At 46.3% G+C, this 26,505-nt stretch overlaps 2 protein-coding genes across 2 annotated transcripts in view; both read right to left on the minus strand.

Moving 5' to 3' along the window:
• Positions 1-16,458: 16,458 nt before the first annotated feature.
• LOC119445024 (uncharacterized) lies at positions 16,459-18,972 on the minus strand. The gene is made up of 2 exons (XM_037709354.1): positions 18,598-18,972; positions 16,459-17,133 (listed from the first exon to the last, which is right to left on the minus strand). The coding sequence occupies exons 1-2, from the start codon at positions 18,970-18,972 to the stop codon at positions 16,459-16,461; spliced, it is 1,050 nt and encodes a 349-aa protein (XP_037565282.1).
• A 2,894-nt stretch (positions 18,973-21,866) lies between these two features.
• LOC119445025 (protein rhomboid) overlaps positions 21,867-26,505 on the minus strand; it is an 86,804-nt gene continuing 82,165 nt past the window's right edge. Inside the window, exon 2 of the mRNA XM_049663895.1 lies at positions 21,867-22,455. Within this exon, the coding sequence (XP_049519852.1) occupies positions 21,877-22,455 (579 nt within the window). The 3' untranslated portion in view covers positions 21,867-21,876. The remainder of the gene's footprint in view (positions 22,456-26,505) is intronic.

Here is a 26,505-nt window from a genome sequence, read left to right on the forward strand (position 1 = left end):
AATGGACGTTCTTTCTTCATGCGGTTTTACCAAGCGTTATTTCCACTGAACAGCGGAAATTAAAAAAAAAACGCAGTCAAAGCAGTTAACGTAGTTCCTGCAGAACCCAGAGGTGATGCATACAATCCAGCAGATGGCAAAGCGTTTTAATACGACCTGATGTACTGGTTTCTTTTTACATTTATTTGGGAAACATCATCCGAGACAAAAGCTCAACGATGATATGTTGTCACGGCCATAAATCATCCTCATAATGAGCAGATAACGTGCACAGAAGGATATTTTCGAAGGATGACAACGACACTTTCTACAAAAGAATGCGGTGTAGCTGGGGCATTACACTCACGAGCACCGCCAAGTTAACGATCTCAGGTGCCGTGTTGTTTATGGAAACAGCGTCAAGCACTTTCCACGCCATTTCGCCTTTGAGGGACAACGAACGTACAGCGTTTGCGCAAAGCCTATATTCTCTCCTAGAAAGAAAATTCAAGCTCATTACTCTTCACTCACTGCGCTGCCGCCATTCGCTAAGCCCTGCGCAGCGGTGATTAATGAGGCACCCTAGTTCCACCATCTTTTTTTTCTGTTCGAGCGAGAACGCACGCAGAGTGCCCACTGAGACGCCATTCAAAAGGAAGCGACAATTCATTTATCTTTGCTCCAGTGTTTGCAAGGATTTGCGCTCCGGTTATGTCGGCCCTTGCCCAGCAGCAGTCGCGCCTGCACAGCTCTTACTCGATAGTACGTTTGCTTTTGCCTTTCTGTGCGCAATTGCTTGCACGAAGACAATATGAGAAGCAGCATGGAAGCAGCAATCGTTTATTCAAATGAGAAGCAAAAAACGAAGACACTTGCAAAATTGTGCAGCTGTGTACGCTTGGGCCAGAGGCAAGAAAGTATTGCTACGGTGCAATAAACTAGCGCCCATTCCCCGTACTTGTATGAGCATTCGCTATGAGGTTTGCATGCAAATCGAGACAGCGGCGTGGACGTCATTGAAGAATCCCTTTGTGTCGTTGCCAGTGTTGCAAGGTTTGCCAATATGACGCGTGTTACACAAAAAGTGCATGAATTTTTGTTTCGGTTGCCATCTTATTATTTTAGAGCACGCACAAATGCACTTAATGTCTTACTTACTAGCTGTTGCGCAATCCCTTGCGCTGGTCAAGGCCATTTCAATATTGGTCGACAGATGGAGCAATTTTACAGCGTAAGCTGTTATGGGCTCATTCCAATAGCCGTTTCGGGTCGCTGATGATGCCGCCGCCGGTGGCCGCGTAACCGATATCACCGGAAACGTGAAAAAAAGTACCCGATTGCCGCCGGGATCGAACCCGCGCCCGCTGCGTGGGAGCCGGATACTCTACCACTGGTCCACGCAAGCGCTTGCTATCGGGGCGCGGAAAATACCCATATATAAGGCAAGCACGCAGGAGGAGACGACTCGAGCCTCCGCCAGTATGGTGGCGCCATCTAGGTAAGATGCCCGCAAACGCAGTGTCCGCAGGTGCAGACGACGATATGCGATTCAGACGAGGCGCGCAATCAATGCGCTCCCGAGCTGCCGAGCCTCCGCCAGTATGGTGGCGCCATCTAGTTGAGGTGCCTGCAAAGGCGGCACGCCCGAAATGTAAGTTGCAGTTCTAAAGCTTGATCGGGCTCAGCTGACTGCTGTGCAGAGAGCCGGGCGGACAGTTCAGCTCGTTCTCGTCAAAACGAGGCGAACAGACTGCCGCGAAGACCCTGTTGTGCGTGGTGCCCAAATTGGAGCTACTCTTGAGCCGCTCCACCAGCTTACGCTGTAACTGTGCTGCGTGGGACTGCCCAGGTCTGTGACTTTTTTTATAGCGTTGTGTCAAGCGTGTCGGCGTTAAAAATATATTTGTTGCTTTAATTTGTGTATGTATTCAGCTATTTGTTTCGCCATCTCATAAGCAAATGTTGTTTTCAGCATTCCTTCGGTCATTAGAATAAAACCAACAATCAGAAAACACAGTGCTCTGTTGGACAAAAGTTTGTTTTTCATTGTTACAAGCACGGCATAGTGCAAAGTTGCACGTGCAAACGCGGTGCAAAGTGCATCTGTACGATCTTCAAATTGCTTGACCACAGCATCCAGAACAGAGTAGTTTACAAAAAATTCACCGCCCAAGCTTGATGGTTAACCAGCGAAGCTGAAACGTGCGGCCATGGTGTTTAGTAGTGGGTTAATCCCTAACGCTGTATTGAAGCGTTTCTCAATTATTGGTTACATGTTTGTGTTTCTAGTGGAACGCAAGCGCCAATGGCGGGCGGATGCTGTTAACCACGACGCCGAGCTAACTCGAGATATCGAACGCATGCGACAACGGCGAGCCGAGGAGGCGGCGTTGCGGGCAGAGCAGCGTCATTGCAACGTGGCAATGGAGGGAACGTGTTAGCCGGGGCCAACTCCCGCTTTCGGCAGGAGTTTCTCGAGCGGACACTTTGGCTTCAGGCTGCGACGAAACGTCCACGTTGAAATTCGCGAAGTGGAACGCAAGCGCCAATGGCGGGCGGATGCTGCTCACCACGACGCCGAGCCAACTGGAGATATCGAACGCATGCGACAACGGCGAGCCAAGGAGGCGGCGTTGCGGGCAGAGCAGGCGCGCGTGCTTGGGTATGACGCAGAGAACGACGTCACCAATGGCGCAGCCAATGGTGCGCGTGCTTGGGTGCGACGTAGAGAACGACGTAACTGACGGCGCAGCCAATGCAGACGTTTAGCGAAACATGGGACGAATGGCTTTTCGTTTCGCCTAGCCATATACAGCCTTTCGCTGTAAAAATACAAGCCCCGTATAACAACCCAAACTTGGCTGATGTAAAGCATCATCCCAAAGAAGGCATTCATTAGCCACGGAATTCACTTCAAGGTCTTCCTGAGTGTAACGGCTGACATTTTACCGAAGTTTAGGCCTCGGGAGCCTCGCGTCCGCCCTCGTCAGCACAGTAAGTATCATGAGCGCTTTTGCAGGGCCTGAATGCAACGGACTTAAATGCCGAATGCAAAGGACTTGAGCATCCGAATAGAAGAACGCTACGCTTTGTCTAGTGCATATAGTCGAACTGACGTCGTTTCTCTTCTGGCTCTGTCTCTTTCTTTCACTTCCCCTCCCGCAAGATTAGAATAGCTGACCGAACAAATTCAAATTAACTTCTCAGTCGTTCCTTCCTTCTTTCCTACTCTCTCTGTGCGTTACGCTTAGGCATCTAGCAGTCACTGAAGTATGTGCATAGCAGGAACACCTCCGAGGAAAGGCCATCGCTTTCGGAAAGTAAGTTTTTTGCCCGCCATGATACGTTTCCTCACCAACTGTCGACCATTTCCTTAGTATCTTTCTTTAATTTCTTTTTGTCATTGAATTTGTCGTGATGTGCTAGCGACAGTCAGTACTAGCTCGCACGTTACGATGCTCCAGGCGGCCTTAATGAAATGCTGCGCACATGCAGCGAATGAGTCTCGAACAAGTACCTGTCTCATTCGTTGAAGAGTCGGAGATATGATCACCATGAATAGCATGTTATGTGGTTACGCCTATCTATTGAATCCTAACTACATCCACTGGTTGTAGCTGGGTGAATTACGCCCTGGCAGTATATCGGCTCTATTTCACTTCGCAGAGGCTCATATATGAGGTAACGTGGCTAAAACTTGCCACTGTAGTGCAGTACACCTATTATAGGCACGTATTCTCTCAAACCAATCCGTCCTTAACATGAAGCTTACTTCAAGGGCCATGTAAACAAAAAGCACCAAAAAGCATTTAACGCTTGCACGCTTGACGCAACGCTATAAAAGAATGAAAGGCCTACATTGGCGCGTCCACCTTCCGCGCACGCATTTGACACAACCTCAGCACAGTCGTCTCCTGTTTTGCGCCCTCGCAAGAATTCGTCGGTATAGGTTTGGTGAAATTAAAATTAAATTATGGGGTTTTACCCGCGCCAGAACCACGATCTGATTATGAGGCACTGCCGTAGTGAGGGACTCCGGGTTAATTTGGACCACCTGAGGTTCCAGCCGTAGTAGGTCCAGCGCCGGGAACGTGACGTCATGGCTTGGTCACGTGAGACTTCTTGCCATCCGTTGTTAACGCCGGACGCTTGACGGATTTTCCGCTTCAAGATCCATATAAGGCTTTCTATCGCCCTAATAAAAAAAGTTGTCGCAGTTTCACCTGAAAGGCGAAGCATCAATTGCGATAGCAAATTTGTAGAGAGCTATACGGAGTAATGATAGTAGCTTTATCAGCTGTATAAACTTGGACATGCAGCAGCACCGGCAACACGCAGAACTGCTGTCGACGCCGTCGGCGTTTTGCCCGCGTTCGCACAAAATGCGTGCGGCGTTGGTGACTGTTGCCGGAGCCTCTGATATAAATAGGCACTTGGTGCCGCAGCTAAACGTCGCCTCCCTTCCCTCCCCCTCCCCCCACGGCCTTTCGCGCGTCGGAAGAAAGCGCGTTTGCTCTATACATATATGGTGATTGTAAAGGAGGAAAGAGACGCCTACTTCTGCAGCTCTTAAGGGAGCACGGCGCAGAACGCGCGTTTGTTCTCCGCCGTGGGTTCACTCGCCGTGAAAGCGCGCGTCCCTCGCGCCCTTTCACTCGCACATACAGCGTTCGGCGGCGCGCGGCGACGATTTCATCTCCATTGACGTCATACGGAACCTCACGGCGACGGCCACGGCAACGGCAACGGCGACGGCAACGGCGACGCCGACGGCAGAAATCTGCTTTGGAGTGTCCATATAATTGCTATCGCAATAAAAAATTCACAGCATATCCACGGGGTGAATGATGATGAGTGGGCGAAGCTCCGGAGGGAATCATCGGATCTCCCGCTTAAGGGGACGCTAGCACAAACGCGTTAGAAACGTGCAGTACTCTCTAGTAAGGGGGAGCGGCCACAGCGTCTTACGCAGCCATTTACACATGCCGGAACGTGCACCGCGTTTGCCGACGCCATCACATGACTGCCGAGAGAGTATACCCCCCGTATTCATAAACGCTCCTCGACTTGAACTTGACTTGCCACCGCTTTCGGCAGCGCATTCGAAACGCGTTGAAGGTAAGGCGGAGAGGCCACAGCATCTTACACCAGCTTCTTACACGGGCCGTAACGCGCTAGCACAAACGCGTTAGAAACGCGCTAGAAACGCGGCCTTTCGTTAATGTTGGGTATTTATTGCCATCGTGGTGCGTGTGTCTATGTGCGCTTCGTGGCGTAGTGGTTCGCGCCGCGCGTTCGGAAGTGAGGGGTCCCTGGTTCGATTCCGCGCTATGGACACAACTTTCGGAATTTTTTTTTTTCATAAAACGCCGGAAGCGTTCTCCGGAAGCCGGAAGCTGGCTTCCGGAACCGGAACCGGAAGTGGAAACGGAAGCGGAACCGGAAGTGGAACCGGAAGCGGAAGTGGGCTTCCGGTTATACTATACGTATACATATACGGACACACAACGCCATCTATTGAGCAATTCATAAAACTAGACGTGGCTACCTACTACGACGGGGACGAACGGGTGCCGCTATAAGGAGCTTCGCCCCTAAAACAGACAGCATACTCGTGCGACCTTGCAGAATCACAACCCAATTTCCAGCGAAGCTGTTTTATTCGAGCAAGTGCTATAGGAATATCAATTGCTTAGAATTAAAACACATATTTTAATACGTTGCTCGCATATGACTCGCCCGTTTGAAAACTTGCCCGTACATAACCTTTCCGAGTGCTTGTTAAAGAAATCTTCAAAAAGCAGCAATTATCCACACACATTTTACTTCGCGAGAACTGTGGCCATAATGTTTAGGGCATCTTCACTATGTTTGATCTTGGTGGCATGTATAATTCTTCCAGGGCACTGGTTTAAATCTGGCCCCGTTCGTAAAACACATATAATGCTCCGGAGTGCTTCCATCTAATCTGAGTACGCGATCGTTTGTGCATTTTGCCTGCATCGAAATGCGACCCCCGCGGCCGAAATCAAACCGACGACCCTGAGCTTAGCAGGGCAACGCAATAGGCACGGAGCTACCATTGTGGTTTATTTAAACCCGACGCAATAAACCTGCCACATATACAGATCAGAAATAGTGTTCTCCCCATCTTCTACAAATTTCATCTCGATGGCATTTACTGTTCGACCAGTGCAGTGAGCTGAATTCTGCGTCGTTCGTATAACGCACTTAAAATATTACAGATAGCTTGCATATGCAATATATTACAAAGGCCGCAGTTAACCCACACAACCAGAACTTTGCCTACACGTCACCTATAACATGCCCCTTGTTTTCAATAAATCTAAACAAGTCGCCTCGTTCAAGACACCGGGGAAATCAACTACAATCAACTACAAACCTCAAATAACGCATAAAGTAATGCTTTATGTAACAAGTAATGCTTTGCAAGGCTTCCAGTAAGATCAGGAACAATAATGTTTCGGCACACATTACATCTAACATTCCTCCCTATGCCGCAGAACTTGAACTTGGTGGAACGTGCATTTGATTTAGGACTCTGGGAAACCATTGAGGATAATGTCGGTATCACACTCTGGAACGCTTGAATAGGCAATCTTCTACAAAGGCTGTAATTATGCTATACAAATTAACGTTTATCTCATGTCACCCCCAACATGCTTCCTACAGTCAACAAACTTGAAACAACCTACCTCACATAACTCCCGAGGAGACCGGGAAAACCAACCACGTCCAGCGTTTCCGGTTGGGCTTGGTTGTTCATCTTACAGGGGAACCGACGCAGAAATTTGACGCAGGTGAAGACAGGCACAGAGCAGCTGTGTGTGTCTAATTTGTACCTCTCTTCGTCAGATTTCTGCTCTGTTCCTCTGTACAACTACGAGCCGATTCATGCTCTTTTGATCATATGCTCTGGCTGTGCCCAGCCATAGAAAACTCTATACTTGCCACAAAAAAAGGAACAGTGGGACGAATTCCTCTAGAGGCAACCACCACCACATCCAGCTCCAGGCAGTCCAGAGGGCCCACGACATCGCAACGGTATTTCGCCTCCCGGTGCCATCAGTGGGCGGAGCCACCAACGGCGCCCCCTGGCCACAGTTTCTCAGGATGAATTAAAGTTCTTGTCACCGTCAAATGAAAGAATTCAGTTATTATTTTCGAAGCAACCCCCTCCCCTTACTTACATACATAGTTCAAACATTGTTCACACGTCACCCATAGCATGGCCCCCATTACCTCCAAATATGAAATTGATGCCTTCTTTGGTCCTTCCAGGGCAGCGAGAACACATTGTAAGCGTTTCATATAACGCTGCTAAACAGGCCGAAATCGTGAGCATGCCATTTTCATTTAACCTCAAATTAACCAGCACACTTCAATATTCGCCTGTTGACCACCCTCAATATTTTCGGTATTACCACAAAATATATATTTTGTGAAAAAAAATGCCGATTTTCTTTTTCAGGAAAGCATTAACAAGTGTTCCTAGCCACACTAACGTCTTCATTGTAACATATATAGGCGGATGCCACGCATATTCGGGAACTGGTTATAAGCCAAGTTTTCTTTTTCTATTTTGGTACATGATGCTTAGGAGATATTGGCGCATTTAATTGGCGCCGACTACTCCTTTTCACACAGAGATTCGCGAATGAATAAAGGCCGCAGACGTGTACGAAATCCCATAAAATCACACTAAAATGGAAAGTAAGCTCATATAATTACGTCGAACATTCCGTCTGAAAAGTCTTGTCAAATGAACTAGAAAAAAAGGCATTAAAAACAACACAGAAACACAAATTCCAGTCAAATAACTAGTGACTTAACATACTAACCAGTGCTTTCACATAGTTTTATTTTATGTTTACTGAACTGCCTTCCGTTCGCTTCTTCTTCATCATTTTCATGTAAGTCAACGCTCCTGACAAAATGCACGCTCTCGTGCCATTTTTTTTTCTTGTTTCTTTTTCTCCACACTCGGTTGCTTTTGTGACTGACTTCATCACTTCTGTGTAGCCGACCTCTTCAATTTCCTGTTTCTGACTTCCTCACTTCTCTGCAGCTCGACGTCCCTCCCTCAAAGCACGCTCTAGTTCCATTCCTTGTTTGTTTGTTTGTTTTTGTTGTTAGTTTGTTTGTTTGTTTGTTTGTTTGTTTGTTTGTTTGCCCTGTGTCAATGGCTCATAGTTTCATTCTGCTCTGTTCACTTCTTTCTCCACCCCTCTGTAGTTGACGTCTTCAATTCTCTATTGCCGACTTTCTCACTACTCGCCTCCTCGTCTACATGTCTTTTCGCGCCTACACAGTAGCACATACCAATGCTGCGGGATTGGCAAAAAAATGTCCACACACCCAGTGTCACACAAAGTGTCGCATGCCCGGTGGCCCTAGCTGCCTGTTTGGGGTGTTTGTGTGCATGTGTGTGCCTAGACTTCGCGTAATGCGAAGGTTGTGGGTTCGGTCGCCCCCGGTGACAAGTTATCTTTTCGTCCACTTTCATTTCTCTTTTCCTCATTATTTTATACAATTTCAACCACAGCTAATTACCCCTATCCTCTCCTTGGCTTCATTTCCCATTGGCTTTATATGGTCGGGATTAAGAAAAATCGAGCCCATCTGTTTCCCTTCTTCTCGTTCATAAACGAGAAAAAGAAACTTGAAGTCGGCTTTTCTGTCCAACATCAGCGGGTTTCAAGTTAACCTTCACTGCAGTACACAACGCAATGCTGTGAAGACGTGTTGTGGAGCAAAGTTGGAGTGCGCTTTAGGCGATTGATCACTCCGACAACATACTCTTACATATATCTTCCAGTATGTTAGTACGCCAAGTACAGTTGTATGATGTCTATAGTTTCAATCAATGCTTAACGATATGAAATTTTAGCTTTCAACTTTGTACCAGAGCTATTTACCACGGTGAAATTTTCAGAAAACTGTTGCTTTAATCTCATTCGTGTAGAGTCGAAACGCGGCACATAACAAACGATCACTCGGCTTCAGTTACAGTGCTATTGATCGAAATAAAAGAAAAGTAGGAAGATCAACCAAAAATGTGCTAATCTATTTGAAACGGGGCCTTCGCGAAATGATTAAATAAATGTGATATATCTAAATGCAATCTGTACAATTGTCTTTATTTTCATCATATGTAAGGTTTATTCTCGTGCAATATTTCTATTTATGCATTGTACAGCTCTCAACCTCAACTGTTCATCAAGTTAAAGTTCATGTAACAGCTCATGGTTCATAAGCTATACCGAAATCCAAACACCAGCACATGCGGATACGCGATTTGAGATATCGACGCAGTGATGTGATGAGAACGAAGGCAACGTGTGATGTTTGTCGTGGGAAGAATGGTGACAAGAATGTATGGGCGGAGAGAAGTGGAATAAATATGTAAATAAATTTATTATTTTTCTTTTACGTGTAGAAACGTGGTCATGGCAACCCTCTTTAGGGGCTGTCCCGGCAGTCCCGAGAAATACCGGCATAAGCCATCTCACGATACCGGCATAAGCCATCTCAAGACGGAGGTGGAATGAGGATGATTGAACGACCACCACAGCATTACGGTGAGGGTATGATAACAACGGCGCGACGACGACAATATGATGAGTATGGCATGGCGAAGGGGGAATGACGACAATGCGGCGACCACGACGGTATCACGGCGACGGTATGATAAAGAATGCATGACGCGACAGTATGTCGACGATGCAATGACGACAACGGCACGACAAGTTCGGCATAATCACGACTGAATAAAACCGCGACATCAAACCTCAAAAAAGAAAATGAAAAGGAAGCACATAGCGGACAGGACAGATCAGGCAATATTATTTGGAGGCCGTCCATTAGACTAAAGTTCAGTAAAGAAATTATGCGCATCTATACCACTCCGTGGGAATCGGTTTAGGCGCAACTTTCAGCGGTATTTGCGAAGAACGCTGCTCTTGTTTAGCGTCCATTTGCAATTATAGTGCACAGGACAATTTGGGCACAATTTCACAGGTGAACGCTTCCCTTCAATTTAACTTGGGGCACGCGATTGTTCGCATCCCACGCTTGACGACAGAGCAATCACTGCGATGGAGTGGAGACGACGATATGACGACGACATGAAGAGACGGGGATGACGACGGCGTGAGGACGGTGAAATGACGACGAAGGCGTACGCTCGTATTGCTGTTGCAGCTCGCGTCTTCACTTATACATGTATGCATCGCCTGCCGTCCCGGGAAACCTTTATTTTCACTACATCCAATGCCGATTTACCTTGGTCCAGGACCGGTCCATTGAGTGAGAGTGCAGCAGCCAGCTGCCAGCACTCACCAATTCGGGAGAAGAGGTGACGAAAGCCTCACTTCGAAATCATGAAGGGCGTGACGGCACGCCTCTGCACCTCAGGACATGACCACAGTCCAAACACATTGCTATCTGTGATGCTCACAAATGCAAATTATGGACGAGAAGTGATACGTGACTCACTTCCCAGGCTTTCTGGACACTTTCGATGCACAAAGCACAACGAATGCACTTCATCCGCTTTGAGTAAGAATTACATGATAAAGTGGTAAATAGAGCCATCCTATGTTATTTTCTCCTTGTGAACCTGATTTTGGTAAAATTGATTTGTCTTTCTTATTATTTTCTGTACATCATTTCTCCCCACGTTGTCGTGGCAATATTGTTTATTTGTTGCCCTATTTCTTCTAATCCCTATTAAGACAAATGGCTCTTACATGTACTTATTTGTCGTTGCTGCAACTGTCTGGAACGCCAATGAATTTCGCCGAACACTGAAAATTAGCATCTTGAAAATGTTGCAGTCCTGAGAATTCGTTTCAAGCGGATACAGTATGCGAACTCACTAGCTACAATTCGTATATTAAAATGTGTGCCCTAAAGTAATTTATTAAAAAGTTCATTAGAGTAATTATGGTAATTATTTAAATAAGTATTTTAATTTCTCGTTGAAGTAATGGCCGCCGCATCGAGTAATTTTGATCAAGGGTTGGAATTGTGATATCTGATACAGGCAATTTTATAAAATTTGGTGCAGCTAAAAAAACACACTTTAGATTGCTGTAATTCTGTATTGTAATGTTGATATGGCACTATGCAAGAGATAATTTTTTATATGTCAGGACGCTACATCAAGCTTTGTCAAAGCAAGACAAATGAAAGCTACGAACTGATGAAACGTGCGCGCTGACAATTAGGGAAATTAAATAATTCGATCCTCCAAATGTCTCACTCGACGTTGTTCCATTGTGGCGCTAACAATTTCCTTTCGTGTGACCAGAAATCAAGGAAGCCACAACAATGTATAGATGCCTGCATGAGATGCCGAAATATGTACTTTTTTTGTTGATGAGTTTTCGCCTCCATGCAAATACACACAGAGGTTAAATCCATATTTTGGTTGGTTGGATTGTTTGTTTTGTTTTGTTTTTGGGACGTGCACTTGGCGTCAAAACTTTTCGGACCACATATTTTTACTAAACGTTTCATTTCCCAAATTACCGTGGCATGCAAAGCCGCATACAACACTAGGTTGTTTCCACAAATTTCCGACCTACGGAAATATTCAACTCTTTCTCTGCATCCACGATCCATAAGCCTTTGACGCCAGCTGTATGAGCGAATCCGAAATAAAAAAGAAAGCAAGGAGAATTACAATCCTCTGTTTGTCGTTTATAAGAACAGAGGTTATCGAGGACAGCAGGTGCATATATTTAGTCAGCTATTGCAGCGCAAAGCATATGTTTCCTGCTGAACCTTCGCTCTCGTTCTTTCTCGCCTTCCTTCTTTTCGTTTTTTTTTTCTTCCTTTGTGCATTTCAACTTTGCGGACGTCCTTCGGCAGCCGTGGCACGTAGACGCACGCGCGGAAATTTTCTGTCTTTCTGGCGCTTAACTAAAAATAATGCAAACAAAAGCTGCATTCACGTATTAGTTATGGCTACTGCCAGCTGCACCCCGACATATCTCTGTCCGCAAAAACATCACGAGCGCGAGGGCTACGTTGAATTCAAAATGCAAGGAAACAACATTTCTTTATCCGGATCTACGGGAGATACATATGGCATGCGTTGGTATCTGCGTTTAGAGTAGCACAACGCACACAGGTTCTGGTGGGAACCGGAACTCAAAACTAAATTGAAGGCAGACCGAAACAAATATGTCGAAGCATGCATTGAACTTCAGAAAAAATCAGACGAGCTACAGCGTTAAATGAAATGGTGGTGCTATGTGGATCCACTCTATCAGGAACCACTGTATGGGAACGCTCATGCTTTGCAGAGATCACAAAGCCTCAAATAACCTTTTTTATTATTATTAAGTGAAGAAATATAGAAAGGTAGAAAATAGAATCAAAGCCCTATTTAGGGCTAGATGTCCATGTATCAAACACTACTAATAGAAAAAAATTATTAAACAAGATACAAATAACAAATAATAAAAGAAACGCTGCATACTTTAACACAAGTCACTAAGGTCATCTAGTGTATTTCGCTACCACTGAAAGCAGTAAAGCAATATCGATAATGTCTTCAAAGCCTTTCTTTTTGGAATGCGATAACGTTTATTGTGCTGGTACACACCATCATTGCAATCCTCCGTAAACAAGGTAGCTGTAATTGGAGTGGTATAGCGGAATTCTAGTACACATGGTGACGTTGGCATTGTGAGGCAAATTATATATTGACACGAGTACTTGTCCATCTTTCACTGGTGACCGCTTTCCACCGGCTAACAAATGTTGAGCGTTATCGCTTGGCGCAGGACGCACCTGCACGTATCGGAAGTTTCTCGAGCATCATCGAGGCTTCTATCTGGTGCCTGTTGTCACCGACGCTAATGTAATCTGATTGTATGAGTGACGCGAATTGTGTAGTACTCTCTGGAAGAGACGGGGGCACCAGTGATAACTCTGGAACCTTCGATGACTCATCTATAACAACCGACGCGTTTCGCCGCTGATCAGCTTTGTCGACGACCGACAATTGCGCTCGCCGCTCTTGTTGTCAAGCGATATATTTTCATTGCTGGGCACAGAATCGCGCAATAAAGAGTTTGATCGTTAACAGTTTGGATTCTGCGTGCTTTCACGTCACGACCACGTGACAATATAATTATACCATGCCAGTGCCAAATCACTGGGATAAGGTAAAATTTAGACACATATACCAACGAAAAGAAATAATAATTACCAACGAAGCTAAAGAAACAGACATGTCAGGAAAGCTTGGGACAACTTGTATCAGCCAGGCATTAACAAAGACTGAAATTGCTTTCCAGATGACAAATATATATATATATATATATATATATATATATATATATATATATTCGCGGACAAACATGTTCAGCTTATCCGAAAGTAATCAGCCTCGAAAGTAAACACGACTAAAGCCTGAAGGCGGAAGCAGTATTTAATCCCAGGTGCATCGGTCTTGAGCTGCGGAAAGACTGCAGCGCAATTCATTTAAGGAACAGGGCCAAGAATACAAATGTATTAAGAGACGGCAGAGAGGTCCTGCTGAACTCTGCTTTGTCTTGCCAGCTAATGAGCCCAAGCAAGAGATGTCCACGTCCTTAAACTGCTGCTCTATTGCACTGTGCTTTATTTTACCTTCAGCACATGGTGGGATCCTAAGCAACTTTCCTAATTGTGCTCGGAAGCCCGAGAATCTTTTCTGGATAAAGGGTCTACTTGAAAAATACTTTGCCTTCATAAGACATTGTTTCTGGAGAAAAATTCTACGCTGTTCTTACGAGTCAGTGCTTAAGAATCATTTAATTTTATAACTATTCGCATGAATCTCTAAGAAATAAAGAGAAACTATTGGAAACACGACAGGGTTTATTTGTTGCAGATATTAGTAAAAAAAGAGAGAGCATGAACTTTAGGAAGCATGGGCTCAATTTTATTTTTTTCCTAAATAGGAGTACCACTTGACTCCAATGGGCCTGTTTCTTTTCTATTTGTGGTATATCTGAAAATTCAAGGTGAAAAAAAAGTTTTTTATCTGCGTCTGCACGAAGGTTCTTTTTGCGAACAGGAAAGCGTCTTTTATTTTTTCATTCCGTGTCTGAACTTAGATGACAGTTCATGCAGAAGTACGTACTTTTTTGAACAGTTTGGCCTAATGATTGCAATTACCAATAGTGGTGCACTAATTGACACGAAGAGAACACGCCAAGGGTCAACATTTATGGCATCCCGGAAATTACTTACCAGGTTCCAGAATTCCTAAATCATAATTAAACTATTATGATTGCGATCTTCGAAGACCTGCCTTCGCGAGTCTTAAATGTGAAGCGTGCTTTTTGAAGCATTTATTTCACCAACCTTCATTTATATGTGTAAGCAGATTTACTTGTAAATTTAACCCTATGTTTGGTTGGTTGTGTTTGTTTGTTTGTAATGCCTAGGGGAGGGGGGGGGGGGTGATCAGGAATGCGTCTCTGAATATGCGTACATGCGAACTGCCGCATTTTATGTGTCTGTTTTTCCTACCAGGTCGTGTGCCTCCTTGTGCTTCCATGTATGACATTTCAAGAGGCATTTTTTGGCCTATATGTGAACCCCTGGGCAACTTCGTCATTTGTTGTCATGATAAACTATAAAGTTTGAAGGCTGTGCGGTTTGAAAAACTGGAAGCCAAGTTTTTCCTTTCAAATGAAAGGGCTCTTTATTATTTCGTAATGTGGTGCTGCATGTTACAAGCGCACACGCGAGGCATCATGATGAACAAACAGATGCATAAACACGGCGAGTGGAATACTGAAAGCACTTTTAGTAGAGAGAACTGGGTACTCACGAATGATTATATATATATATATATATATATATATATATATATGTAGGTAACTGGATTTTTCAATGGGCCCTTGAAAAAGGTCGGTCCACTGACCGAAACTGTTTTGGGTAAATAAACCTAAGATAACCGCGTAGTTGTGCTTCTGATTTTTCTATATATATATGAAACAATACTCGAACAGGGCACAATCAGCTCTGATGGGCAAATGAAGGTGAGCATTTTGTCGAGCGCACTAACAGACACTGCAAACAGTCCCAATTGCCGCTTTTGGTAAACAATGAACTCTTAATGTAAACCATCCATCAGGGCATATGTTGGTAGCTAGATTGACTGATGCTCTTTGCTAGCAGTTAGCACTCATTACCGCATTCGTATGTTTTGTCTTTTAACTATTCTGAACACGCTACAGAAGTTGCTATGGTGCGCCTCTCAGTTGCTCCCCATTAAGCGCTTTCTTGCCTTTACAAGGACAAGGCTACTACCTCGCCAAGCAACATCAGCTAACACAATAATAGTTACTGAATACCTCAGATATGCAAGCAAGCACTGAAACTGAACAATAAGGCACACAAGTAGCCAAAAACAGCAAAGGGATTATGTGGACACACTTGAGCAAGAAGCTTTATGGTCAGAGGCAAGGATGATTGGGCGAGTGAGGACATGTCCATCACAAATTTGTAAGCGCCGATAAGCTACGTGTGTGCACCTGTTAGCACATCATATCGTAACAACGCGCATACAGATACATGGGATGCAGTCTGGTATATAGCGTTTCCCAAAGCTCAAAACATAAAGCCTGTCTATTCCAATAAAAAAAAGGTATGCGCTTTTAAATCACTTTGTCGGAGAAGCCGGTTAAAACGAGTTATGGTTCTCACCAACTGCCAGCTTAACACGTCGAGAATACAGGGGTATAATGGGTTGCGCAGTACCTCGCTGGTGTTTCTTCTATACTTGGGTTCCATGAAAGCTCCGGCACCCAACCAATTCGGAGCATACCTTTACACTATTTCGCACTTATCATGTAATGCGGCGTAACCTGTGAATGTATGTAATGTAATCTTAAAATTGGACAAATCGCTCATTCCGTGGTCTGTTGTTCTTCTGAGCTCCGAGTATGCGGTACAATGATGCCGAGTTTCTTTCCACCCCCTAACGACAGCGTTTGTTGGTTTGTTTCCTCGTTTCAATATTAACCAAATAAATTTTATTAAGCATTCTGTAACGTCTCACGCAAAATGTGCGAGACTGCGCAGGACAATGGGAACGGGGAACATGAGGATTATACTCCTAGAAAACAGTCATTGCTGCTCGCCGAAAGGGTGGGTGGTGCTAGATTCGCATCCCTGTCGAGATCTCTGGCCGCATTGAACTGCTCTCGACGACGTAGTCTATTGAAATGACGACAGGCTTTTCAGCATCTAACAAAATCCTACCGACACTTCACGCTTTGTGACTGACTTAGCCCTTGGTGGCAAGTGAGCCACTGTTTGAGTACCAACATTTCACCGCACACTACTCAAACGTTGTGCACTTATAGTCAGTACTAGTTTACGAGCTTATTTTTATTATATTTCTTCATTTTTTTGCACCACTGGCAATCTGTCCTTACAAACGTCCTAATACGTCGATCCCATTGTGGCCTGCTCAAGTGAAAATAGAATCACTCCCCAGTGAAGGTATCTGAGTATGAAATAAACCCACTTCTCCCATTTCTGGCCTCGGTTCTTGCGCAGGATCACGATGCCCATTGTGCAGCCAATGACAACACCGATAAGGTGAGGCAGAGTGCCTATACTCGGCAGGGGATTCAGGTAGTACGTCTGAACCGCGTCGGCAGCAGTGAAGAGCAGGACCACGATGACGCGTCCAGCCACGCTGCCGAACTGGGAGCGGTTGACTAGGACGTCGACCATGTGCGCCCAAAGTACTGAGTAGAGAGCCGCTGAGGCACCCACGGTGAAGCAATAGCCGCAGATGACGTTGAGTTGAGCAGCGGTGAAGGCTCCGGCCAGGTAGATGAACGGTATCTTCCAGGGGCTGTGCAAAAAGCTGACGGGGAGGCAAACCAGCATCTGGACCGCTACGCTCGCCACCAGCGACAGACCGTTGAAGCTGACGAGCACGAACGATACGTTGCGCCAGAACTCGCGCTTGCGTTCTACCGCTAGGACGAGCTTGTCGCTGAAGCGAAGGTAGTCTTCGACTTCCCTGGCGCTGCTCGGACAGCACCAGTGCAAGTACTGCAAGTACGTGACGACCTGCGTCACCGAGATGAGGACGAAGAACAGGACCTGAAAAAAAAAAAAGGCACCGACAGCTTGAGTGCTTTGGTTCGTAAGCCACTTAAAGCTAGAACTATAACGGAAACTTTGGGTCAGTAACTTCTGGCCGAAATCTTGCGTTCACTGCGATCCCTAAAGGGTAAACTGCCTAAGTACAAGTCTTAAAGAAAGTACGCCTCATCTTCTTGCTATCGCATCCTCGTATTCTGCTTCTTTACCCGTCTTTATGGCCAGTATACGCTCGGGCCTGTTCATTTTATTCTGTTGTATATATGGACTACTCGAATTATGACGTCTTTTTCGGGAACCACACCGTAGCAATTAACGCATTTACTCATGGTCACAATGGAAAATTGCCCTGTCGCAATTGAGCAGGGTGTGAATGTGAGAAGCCCATCTCTTAGTCTCAATGGACAGCTTTAGTGTCAGCGGGAGTTTGAATGCTCTAGGCAAGCAAATTAAACCCTGTATTTAAAGTTCCAGAGCAGCAGTGAACGATAGAACAAGTGCGTCTAAAGCTTTCGTGCTTTATAACACCTAAGTATTCATATGAAATGAGTTTCCATTTGTTTATCTTCAGAATAAGACGTCACTATTAACTAAGTAACACACGAAAATAGCTGGGTAGCATGAAAATAGCACGAAAACCACTCTGAGCTACTTTTGGTACTCTGGCGATCGAGTTCAGAGCATGTCAGCCTTGCCGGACACGTAGATCGAGCTACACAATATTTTCCTTTAATGCGCTTGCGTCATAAGGATTATGTCGGCAAGCTGCAGGAGGGCAGCTGTCCACCAATTGTTGACACCACTAATCCAATTGACAAGGAAAAGAACTTTATTCCGGATGCGTACCTTTTGTCAGCTTCGGACGTTGCTACATGCCGCAGCGTTGCGTGCAAGAAGAAACCTTTATTCGAATTGGTGCGGCAGGTGTTGCGTGACGGGAGAGGGCATCAACGCGACGCCACGTCACCAGCGCGCCTCGATCGTAGCAGATACGGCAACGCGACGCCGCGTGCAGACGCTGTTCTCTGGTTGCTTGTGTTATCCGCGCTTTCATTGTCCGCACAAGCTCTCCCCCGTGTTCTAACCAAGAAGATTTACCTCCTTGAATCTAACTACGCCTCGGTAAGGCCAAATCAAAACGCGCCAATCATCTCAACGCGTTCGCTTCCCAGCGAGTTCATAACTCGCGGGCAATTGGACATTAATGCTTTCGCATTCACAACTCCTAAGAAATGCTTAGGTGCCTTCGGATTTCTTTTTTCTAAGGCTGGTATGGAAGACTCGAAGAATCTAGTTTGGAGCTGGAAACCAAAGTGTTGATAATTATGAGGCACGAATAGCCGCCCCCTTGTGGCCTTTCCAATGAACCGTTATGATGTGAGCGAGCACTGTATCTCTGTCGCGTTTGCTGAGTCTCAGACCTCCCGCCCTTTCCATCATAGTTTACAGCGTTATGAGCATTACCTGGAGCAAAAAGAGCGGGTAGTCCACTATGGCCATCCGCACCGCCCTCGCACGCTGCAACCTTCCGGCGTATACGTTGGCGGCTGCCGTGACGACCCTGTGGAATTGCCTTTGCCTGACGGTAGATGGGCGACCAGAGGTTGCGATGAGGAGGAACTGCTCGAGTGTGAGCCAGCTCTTTTCGTCTTCGTTCACGAGCTCGTTGAGCTCCTCGAGAACACTGGCTGGGCACTTTGACATGGGTTTGAGGAACGCCATTAGCTCCACTGCATAAACCTTGTCGCCGCGCTGCAGTTTCCTGTAGATATCGGTCCAGAACGGAATCTCTTCCAGCCATATCTTCTGCTTTCTGGCAGCTGCCATGCCACTTCCCATGTTTGTGACGTTGAGCTAAAGAAACCTTTTTTTCCTGAAAAACAACAGTTAATGCGGCGAGCGAGCGCAGTCGACCGATACGCGCGTTACAAGCCCTTGGCAAAAAAGTGCGCTTCAGGGAGTCGACGGAAAAGGTGCTGGTGCCAGGCGCACCTTGGCTTTCTCAATTTGACGGTATATGCAGATATCCTCTATTGAGGGCGTCACGGAAAGCACGAAGAACGCCTTTGTTTCTCGTATTTTGCTTCCCGCCAAAAAGATATGAACTCATGAATGTTTCATAATTTTTTTCGCGCGATCCTGCTGAAGGCCAGAGCACGTAACAACAGTCGTTGCTATGGTGCGCAGTGCGCATGGTGCCGCTGCCGTTCACTTTGTTGATCACATGTATTGATCAACTTATTAAGGGTGCCGAGATGTGCTAGGTGATGGGATGTGCTAGGTGCCACGATGCTATCTTTTGGACATCTGCGTATGACGCTTCTGAAGTTCTGCATACATTAAAGCGAAAAGAACTGTGACTTAGAACTTTCCAAAACAACATTTTTTTTTCATCGGTGCTAATTTCTTTCTAACGGGTTGCTACAACACTGTTCTCAGTGCGTTAGAAACCATTGCAGAAAGCCCAGTAGTTCTGTTTCATTTGAAGTAGCAGCAAAGTTTCTGAAAGCATCCGTTTTTGTTAAACTATTAACGTGCACGATCTCCGGTTCCCCCTCTACCAGCTACCTCTCGGCCCTTTAGCTAACTTTAGCTAACTGGATGGTAACCATAGATGCTTTATTGAATGCACCACTGAAATCTTGAGTTTTAGGAATAGCTTGTTCAACTGTCGATTGGTTGTGAAGGTATAGAGCTTGCATGGCAATAGTGAGCACCTTAGTGCCAACATGGCTGCAGGTATGAACAAACTTCTTGTTGATGAATGAAGCGGCAGCGTATCGGGCTGCTGTGCTGAGAGAACTCGCTTTGAAACCAACCGTCGGACCAACTTGGGTCACTCAGCATGTGGCAACGTGTACGCATGTGCCGATATTCAACGAACCTCTTTTACGCGAACATGGTTCACTGTAGATGCGGGACTGGGTAGGCGCCGCTGATCGAAAAAACTCTTTGACGCTGATTTGGAGCACTGTGTTTGTGCCCACTCGGTCTGTGCCACTCTTCATTGAACATCTTTGACGCCAACTTGGGTAGCTATAGGCATGCACCACTGGAAATTTGCCGCTCTACAACGATAAAAAAAAAAAGATCTCAAATTTCTCTATGTTGAGGCAAACGAACCGACGTCACAAACGTTCCTCGTGGACTGCAACCCGACGCAATAGGAGGCTGCGCCACAAATGTACTGGGTGTGAACTGGTTTTCAATGCAAATCTTTCACGCCAACGCTTTATCGAGCTGCACCATGAATTCATTGGCTGGCGCGTTTCTAAGCATTCGTAGGCCCAAGCGAGCCGCGCATTTCGGAGGCCACGCGCAGGCTTCGCGACAGCGGCGCTAGATGGCGCCGAGTGTTCTTAGGGAAGCGCGAAAGAGGAGCCTCGCTGCAGTACACTCCTCGTATACAACTCGTTTAGACGGTGGCAATACGTTGGTTCGTTATATTGATTCAATGATAACGTGTTGCCGTCTGCAGTCATCGTGCGATCGGTTCTGCCGCAATATTTTTTTTATTATTTGGTTCATCTTGTCATGACATGCGCAGCGGAAATTCAGAAAAATCCAGAACGCTTAATATGAATAGAGAGCCAGCGTCACGTATTAAATAGGCATAGCCGGCGAGTCTAGCATCACCTCCCCCCTCCCTCCTCAATCTCCTATAAATCAATGGCAGACATCAACGAGTCGATTGTAAATAAATTAGCTTTACCCAACTACTTTCCATGAACCTATATTGCCTAGCAGTGGTCATGGCATATGTCCACAATTTTGTGTCAGCAACGTGAATTAACAAGACAGAATCACTTAGAAAATATTAACGCCAGAGACAGTGGAGCTGACGGGCACCTAGCTAGTCCTGGTTTTCGGGCTAGGCTAAGCACTACCACCTTACCAAGTCATCCCAAACATTTCCCGGAATTTATTGATTATTGATCGATTATTGATTAGCTATTTATTTGCTATCAGTTGGCTATCGCAAAGTATTGACCACGTACTTGGGCTAGGCTAAGCACTGCCAAGTTATCCCCAGATTTTTCCGGAATTTATTGATCGATTATCGATTATTAGCTATCGATTGGCTATCAATGACTGACTAAGCTTAAGTAGTGCGAACCATGCTTAGCTAGACTTAGCCAGGCTCAGCTCCGCTAGTTCACAGGAGTATATGCCATTGCGCTTGGACCCTTTCTGCACGACCTCCAGGATCGGCCCACAGATTTCTGCCTACGACTTATTACGCTCGGCATATACAGCTCCACTGTTAAAAAACGGATGCAGTTATAAGAACACGGAGCTACAGTAAAGTCTGTATTTCCCAATAAAATCAAACATCTAAGCAAAAGAACATATCAATTGGACGACCAGCATGGTGACCACAGCTTTCAAACTATCGCGAATGCTTGCAGCTTGGGCCCAAAATGTATGAGTGAGAATTCTGAACTGAGCTAGAGGTCGTCTAATATTTTTATAAATGTTGCGAAATCTGGCATAAGCCATTTGATGAGATATGTGGGGTGTTGTTAGAAGTGATTTGCAACAACGTTATGTTATGATGTGTCGATAAATTTCATCTTCAGCGAGTTGAATGTTGGGGTGAAGTACACACCACGTGACAAACTCTTGCCTGCCTTGGCGAGAGAAATGTAACCAGGCTGGTACAGACGAAGTCCTTACTGAAGTAGGGATGGGAATTTTATTAAATACGCAATAAGTCAACCAGCACAGAAACATACATAGATGTCAAAAACAGGGGCGCCTGTGTCGCGCAGAGTTCAGCACCGGAAGCCCTATCACCAAACCAGCCAGCGCGCCACCATAATGACCAGCGTAGCTCAACACCTGTCCATGGTGGTTCTGGGGGCCCCGTACAATCGAATACAGGTCGTTCAAATACACGAGAAGCAACATGGATATTCTGAGCCCAACCAGTTCCATGTCGCGGATGTTGGTCAGGATGTGCGCCAAGTGTGCCGTCTGAAGGGAGTAGACACCGCTCGATGAGCCCGCAATATATGCGTCGGGGTTTAGCAGCGACTGCGCTAGCGGACCGCACAGTAGCCCGCCGACGTAGACAAGCATAACTGGCCACCACGAATGTACTACTTCCAGTGGGAAGGCGAATGCAATCTGGAGCAGCACATTGCTGCCGAGGTGCAGGAAACCGTCGTGCACGAGCGAATAAGTCAGGAACCGCCACAACTCGCGTCGCTTGCGCGGGTTGAAGATGAGGGAGCTGTTGCAGGGTAGTTGGCAGAGCTGGTGAGCCTTCGTGAATTCGGAGCATGAAGGCACTGCGCAGTGATAGCTAAACGTGGCCACCTGCATAAAAAAGAAAAAAAAAGAAAAAAAAAGATTTTCTTTGAAAAACGATCTCTCTCTCTCTTTCGTTCGGAGTAAATCAGCCACACAAAAAAAAAAGACTGCGACTTCATATTTTCAATAATGTCGGCTTGCTCAATCATACAACTTGCCAACACAGACTAATGCCGCGTGCTGAGTGCTATAGTAGAGCATCTAAGGCATCTAGTGTCTGTTGAGTAGCACTGACAATTGGGCGAGTTGGTACAGATGCATGGCTCGGCGCTTGTGTTCGTGTGATATTTCGTCTTTTCGTCTTCCTTGTTGCGCCGTTCTGAAGCCATGCAGCTAGTATCTCGTGAAGCAAAAGTAAACAGATTATCGTTCCGAGGCAAAATCTCACCTTCGCGAAAACTTATCGAATTTAAGAGACACATCGCGTTCATACCTCAACATAGTGCTACTTTGTTCGTGAATTAACACGTACTGCTTAACAATTATGAATAATTCCTGTTCCAATACGCTCAAATTACAATAGCCCATTCCCGGGGCGTACAGTGATTGATCAAGTGCAGTGCTTCCGAAACTGTTGTTTCCGTGCAGAAATTTCGCAGGGTGAGCGTAAATCTGTTTTGCCCTTACATCGATACAAGTCAGTTCAAGTCACCGGGGTATCGGCTATCTTCCACTAGGTCCTGAGGCAGTGGTAAACCCAATATCATCTGAAGATTGAGCTTTAGGCTAATTAGGGACGAAGTTAAAAAGTTTACTGATGCCTTTATAATGAGTTCTCTGCAGGCATCCAACGCACCTGAACCAGCGAGACGATCAAGATGAAGATGGGAAAGTGTGCGACAACGCCACATGCATTAGAGCACATCTTCACTCTGATCAACGGATCACTGCGTTCCGCCACCTCCGCATCCAACGAGAGACTCTCAACCCGCTTCAAAATCGCGGCATGGCGGCTGCGTTTTCCCACGACGAGTATGGTCGAGAATCGCAGGACGTGCAGCATCCAGGGCCTCGATTCGAGGTACTTGCCGGCGTGGTAAGCTTCCCGACATTCCCGCAAGGTCAGTGAGTCCCTGCCTTCGGCGTCGGAACTCTCCACGTACTCTCTGAGCAAGTCTCCGGTACGGCAGCAGCCCAGGACCCGCCGAAGGTCGCTCACTTGAAGTCTTGTCGTAGTTGGCACCGGAGCGCTCAGCAACAGGTCGACGAGCTGCTGGTAGTCGCCGCGGCTCATTTCCATTGCACGTCCTTCCCGCAGTTGTTCTGCGTTATTTGTTCCTGGCGTAACTGGAACTTGGACGCTGTCGAAGTGAGACTCCATGTATTCTTTTCTTCGTCTTCGATGATGATGATGCTTCTCTGCTTTGGCACGTACCCACAAAGGTGGGTCGACTGAGAATCGGGTGACAAGGGGGGGGGGGGGGGGGGGGGACGTGTACGTTATGTAGTTATTCAAATGAGGAAAAAAGAATGTGCAAAAGTAAAGACGCAAAAACAAGAAACCAGAATATTGCATCATTGGGCCGGTAGATTAACTAAAACAATGTTATAGGTATGGTAGATAGGCTTAAAGTGTCCCTGAAACGATTCGTACAAATTTTGTAGACGTGTAGGGTACAGCTACAGTAAAACATTCGCGTCACAATTTAAGAGAAGCGTCTCATATTAAGAGAGCTACGGAAGATTACAAGTTGCCCTCCTCCCTAGCCATGCATTTCCTCCTCAACTCGTTCGCCGAGTGATTGGGGCTAAGCTCCGCCTTCGCTGGCTCTACGTCATGTTGTGACGTACGTTGTCGTCTACTTCCGGTTGTCTTGGAGCCAGCGCGCGAAGGCTCTCCAACCTCTCCGCTAGCCGCCGGTCGTCGATCCCCAACGAGAGCGATCAAGCAGTGTGCGTTGCGAGTGTTCTGTCGCAGCGCCGAGCGTGTCCGGTATTCCGGTAACCACAGGCGAGCTGGGTGTTTTGACGGATAGCCAGAGGCGTAAACTAAAGCCCCTTCATACCGCTGTGATGAAGGAGCTTCGTAGACGTACGTGAGCGGCCTGATCGGCATGCACGGTCCAGCCATCTGGTGTCACAGAGCTTAAACAGCCAAATACAGATATAATATTCTTGTAACCAAGTGTAAAACATTTGAAACATATGAAAAGACAACGCGTTCAAGATTACGCTCCTGCCAAAAATTTGAGCCAGCAGCAAAGTAGAAAAAACTTGGTTACTGCTATACTAGATCTGTGTTTGGTTGAGCTTTGTGCCGCCAGGTGGCTGCACCGTGCAAGCAGTTCACGTTTGCCCCTCCGTTCATCACGTAAAACGTGGTAAAACGGCCAGTACACTTACGCTTGCGTCCACCTGAATACCGGACAAGCTAAATTCTATTGTGGCAATCCTTCGACGTGAAGTGACGGTCGCAAACGCGTAGATGCTGGCGCCGTTTGCATACCGTCAGTCCTATGCGCTGCAGCCACTCCGCTCGTCTGCTGCCCTGCAGCGGGGCACGATGTCGCAGCTTGACATGTCGCTGATCGCTACGTTTGCAGCCCACAACGCAAGGGCGAACCATGGTGCTTGCGAAAAGAAAGTACAAGACCAACACTGACCGCACAGCTCTCGTCAACACGGAGCACGTTTTAACACAAGCAGACGACACTAGCTGTGGGCCGGAAGTGCTTTTAGTGTAGTGATGCATGTCCTTGTGCATCCTCTTTCTGTTAGTTTCTTTTTATATAAACAAATTAACTAACATCTAAACTATTACGAACAACATTTGTTCACCATAATGTTGGGAAAATTATCGATGACGCGCCCTGGGCAGCCAATCGGATAGCTGGCCCAGTGGCGTGTTATGGCCAAATCGCGTCATTTGGGCACAAAATTCAGCCGCTTGGCGTGTTGTGATCGGTAGCGATGTACCTATTTAAAACATTATAATACATTACACGCTTTACGTGGAGCGCTTAGATGTGTCAATTAATTTTCAGAAGGACCTAATCTAACGACTCAGTACTTTGTACAAAATTGTCAAAATCGTTTTAAACCAGGCCTAACTGGAGAGATTGAAAGCAATACACCACCGCCTGCTCAAATTTACTTCCATGTAAAAAATAAGATTGCTTTACAGTTGATAAAAAGGTAAGAAATAAAAAAAAATCGCAGTTTCGCTCGAAAGACGAAGCATCAATTGCGATAGCAAATATACTAGTAGAGAGCTATACGGAGTAAGGATAGTGCTTTTATCGGCGGCATAAACTTGGACCAATTGGCTTACTAACTGAATTAACAAGCATGGTGTCAGCGCGCATAAGCAAACACGAATATAGATCACACTCGATGACCACACACAAGCGCTGTCAAAACGCTGGCGTGAGCAAGCGCGCCGGCAGCAGCGAGCGAAGGTTCATGCGGTCTATCGCTTCAACGGAAACTGAGCGGCGAAAGCACAGCGCATACAAAGGTAGGAGCCGTGTTGCAGATCGCCTTCAAGATACGGTGCACCCAGCGGCGCGCAAAGTACAAGTTGCTCTCAGAGCAGAAGCCGCGACCCCTCCCTCCCGCACTGCCTTCCCTCTGTTAACGCCCCTTGATAACTTTACCCGCTGTCCTCCTTTCGCGTGGGAGATTGAGTCGCCAGTTCCCCTTGCGCCCGGTCGCAACATACGCATTTGGTGCCGCATATAAACGTTGCCTCCACTCCCTTCCTCCCGTCCCCCCACGACCTTTCGCGCGATAGAAGTGGCGTTTGCTCTCCGCCGGGCGTTTGCTCCCCATGAAAGTGAGCGTCCCTCGCGCGATTTCACTCACACATACAGCAAACGGCCAATGAGAGTTTTTTTCTACATCCGGACGTGACCATCGAAGACTGAGCCCTTAACAGCTTCGCTGTAAAAATTGATCAGTGAGCATTGAAAAGAACAGAAGTTAACAGCAAACTCGGTTGCCGCTAGCTGGCGATCAGCTTATCTCTTAGCGTAATCGCTGGTCTGTGTATCTACTAAAGTTCTTCAAAACACAAATAAGGAGCATGCATGTCTATAATTGTGTTTGATAAGACAT

This window comes from Dermacentor silvarum, chromosome 3, assembly GCF_013339745.2.
Source record: "Dermacentor silvarum isolate Dsil-2018 chromosome 3, BIME_Dsil_1.4, whole genome shotgun sequence".
In the NCBI taxonomy this organism is placed as follows: Eukaryota; Metazoa; Arthropoda; class Arachnida; order Ixodida; family Ixodidae; genus Dermacentor; species Dermacentor silvarum.

Bases quoted from the DNA above. Each gene is read 5' to 3' on its own strand.
- LOC119445024 (XM_037709354.1), bottom strand. From the start codon at position 18,972: ATGGGAAGTGGCATGGCAGCTGCCAGAAAGCAGAAGATATGGCTGGAA. The intron at 17,134-18,597 runs GTAATGCTCATA...TTTTTTTTTCAG, and splicing joins ACCCGCTCTTTTTGCTCCAG to GTCCTGTTCTTCGTCCTCAT.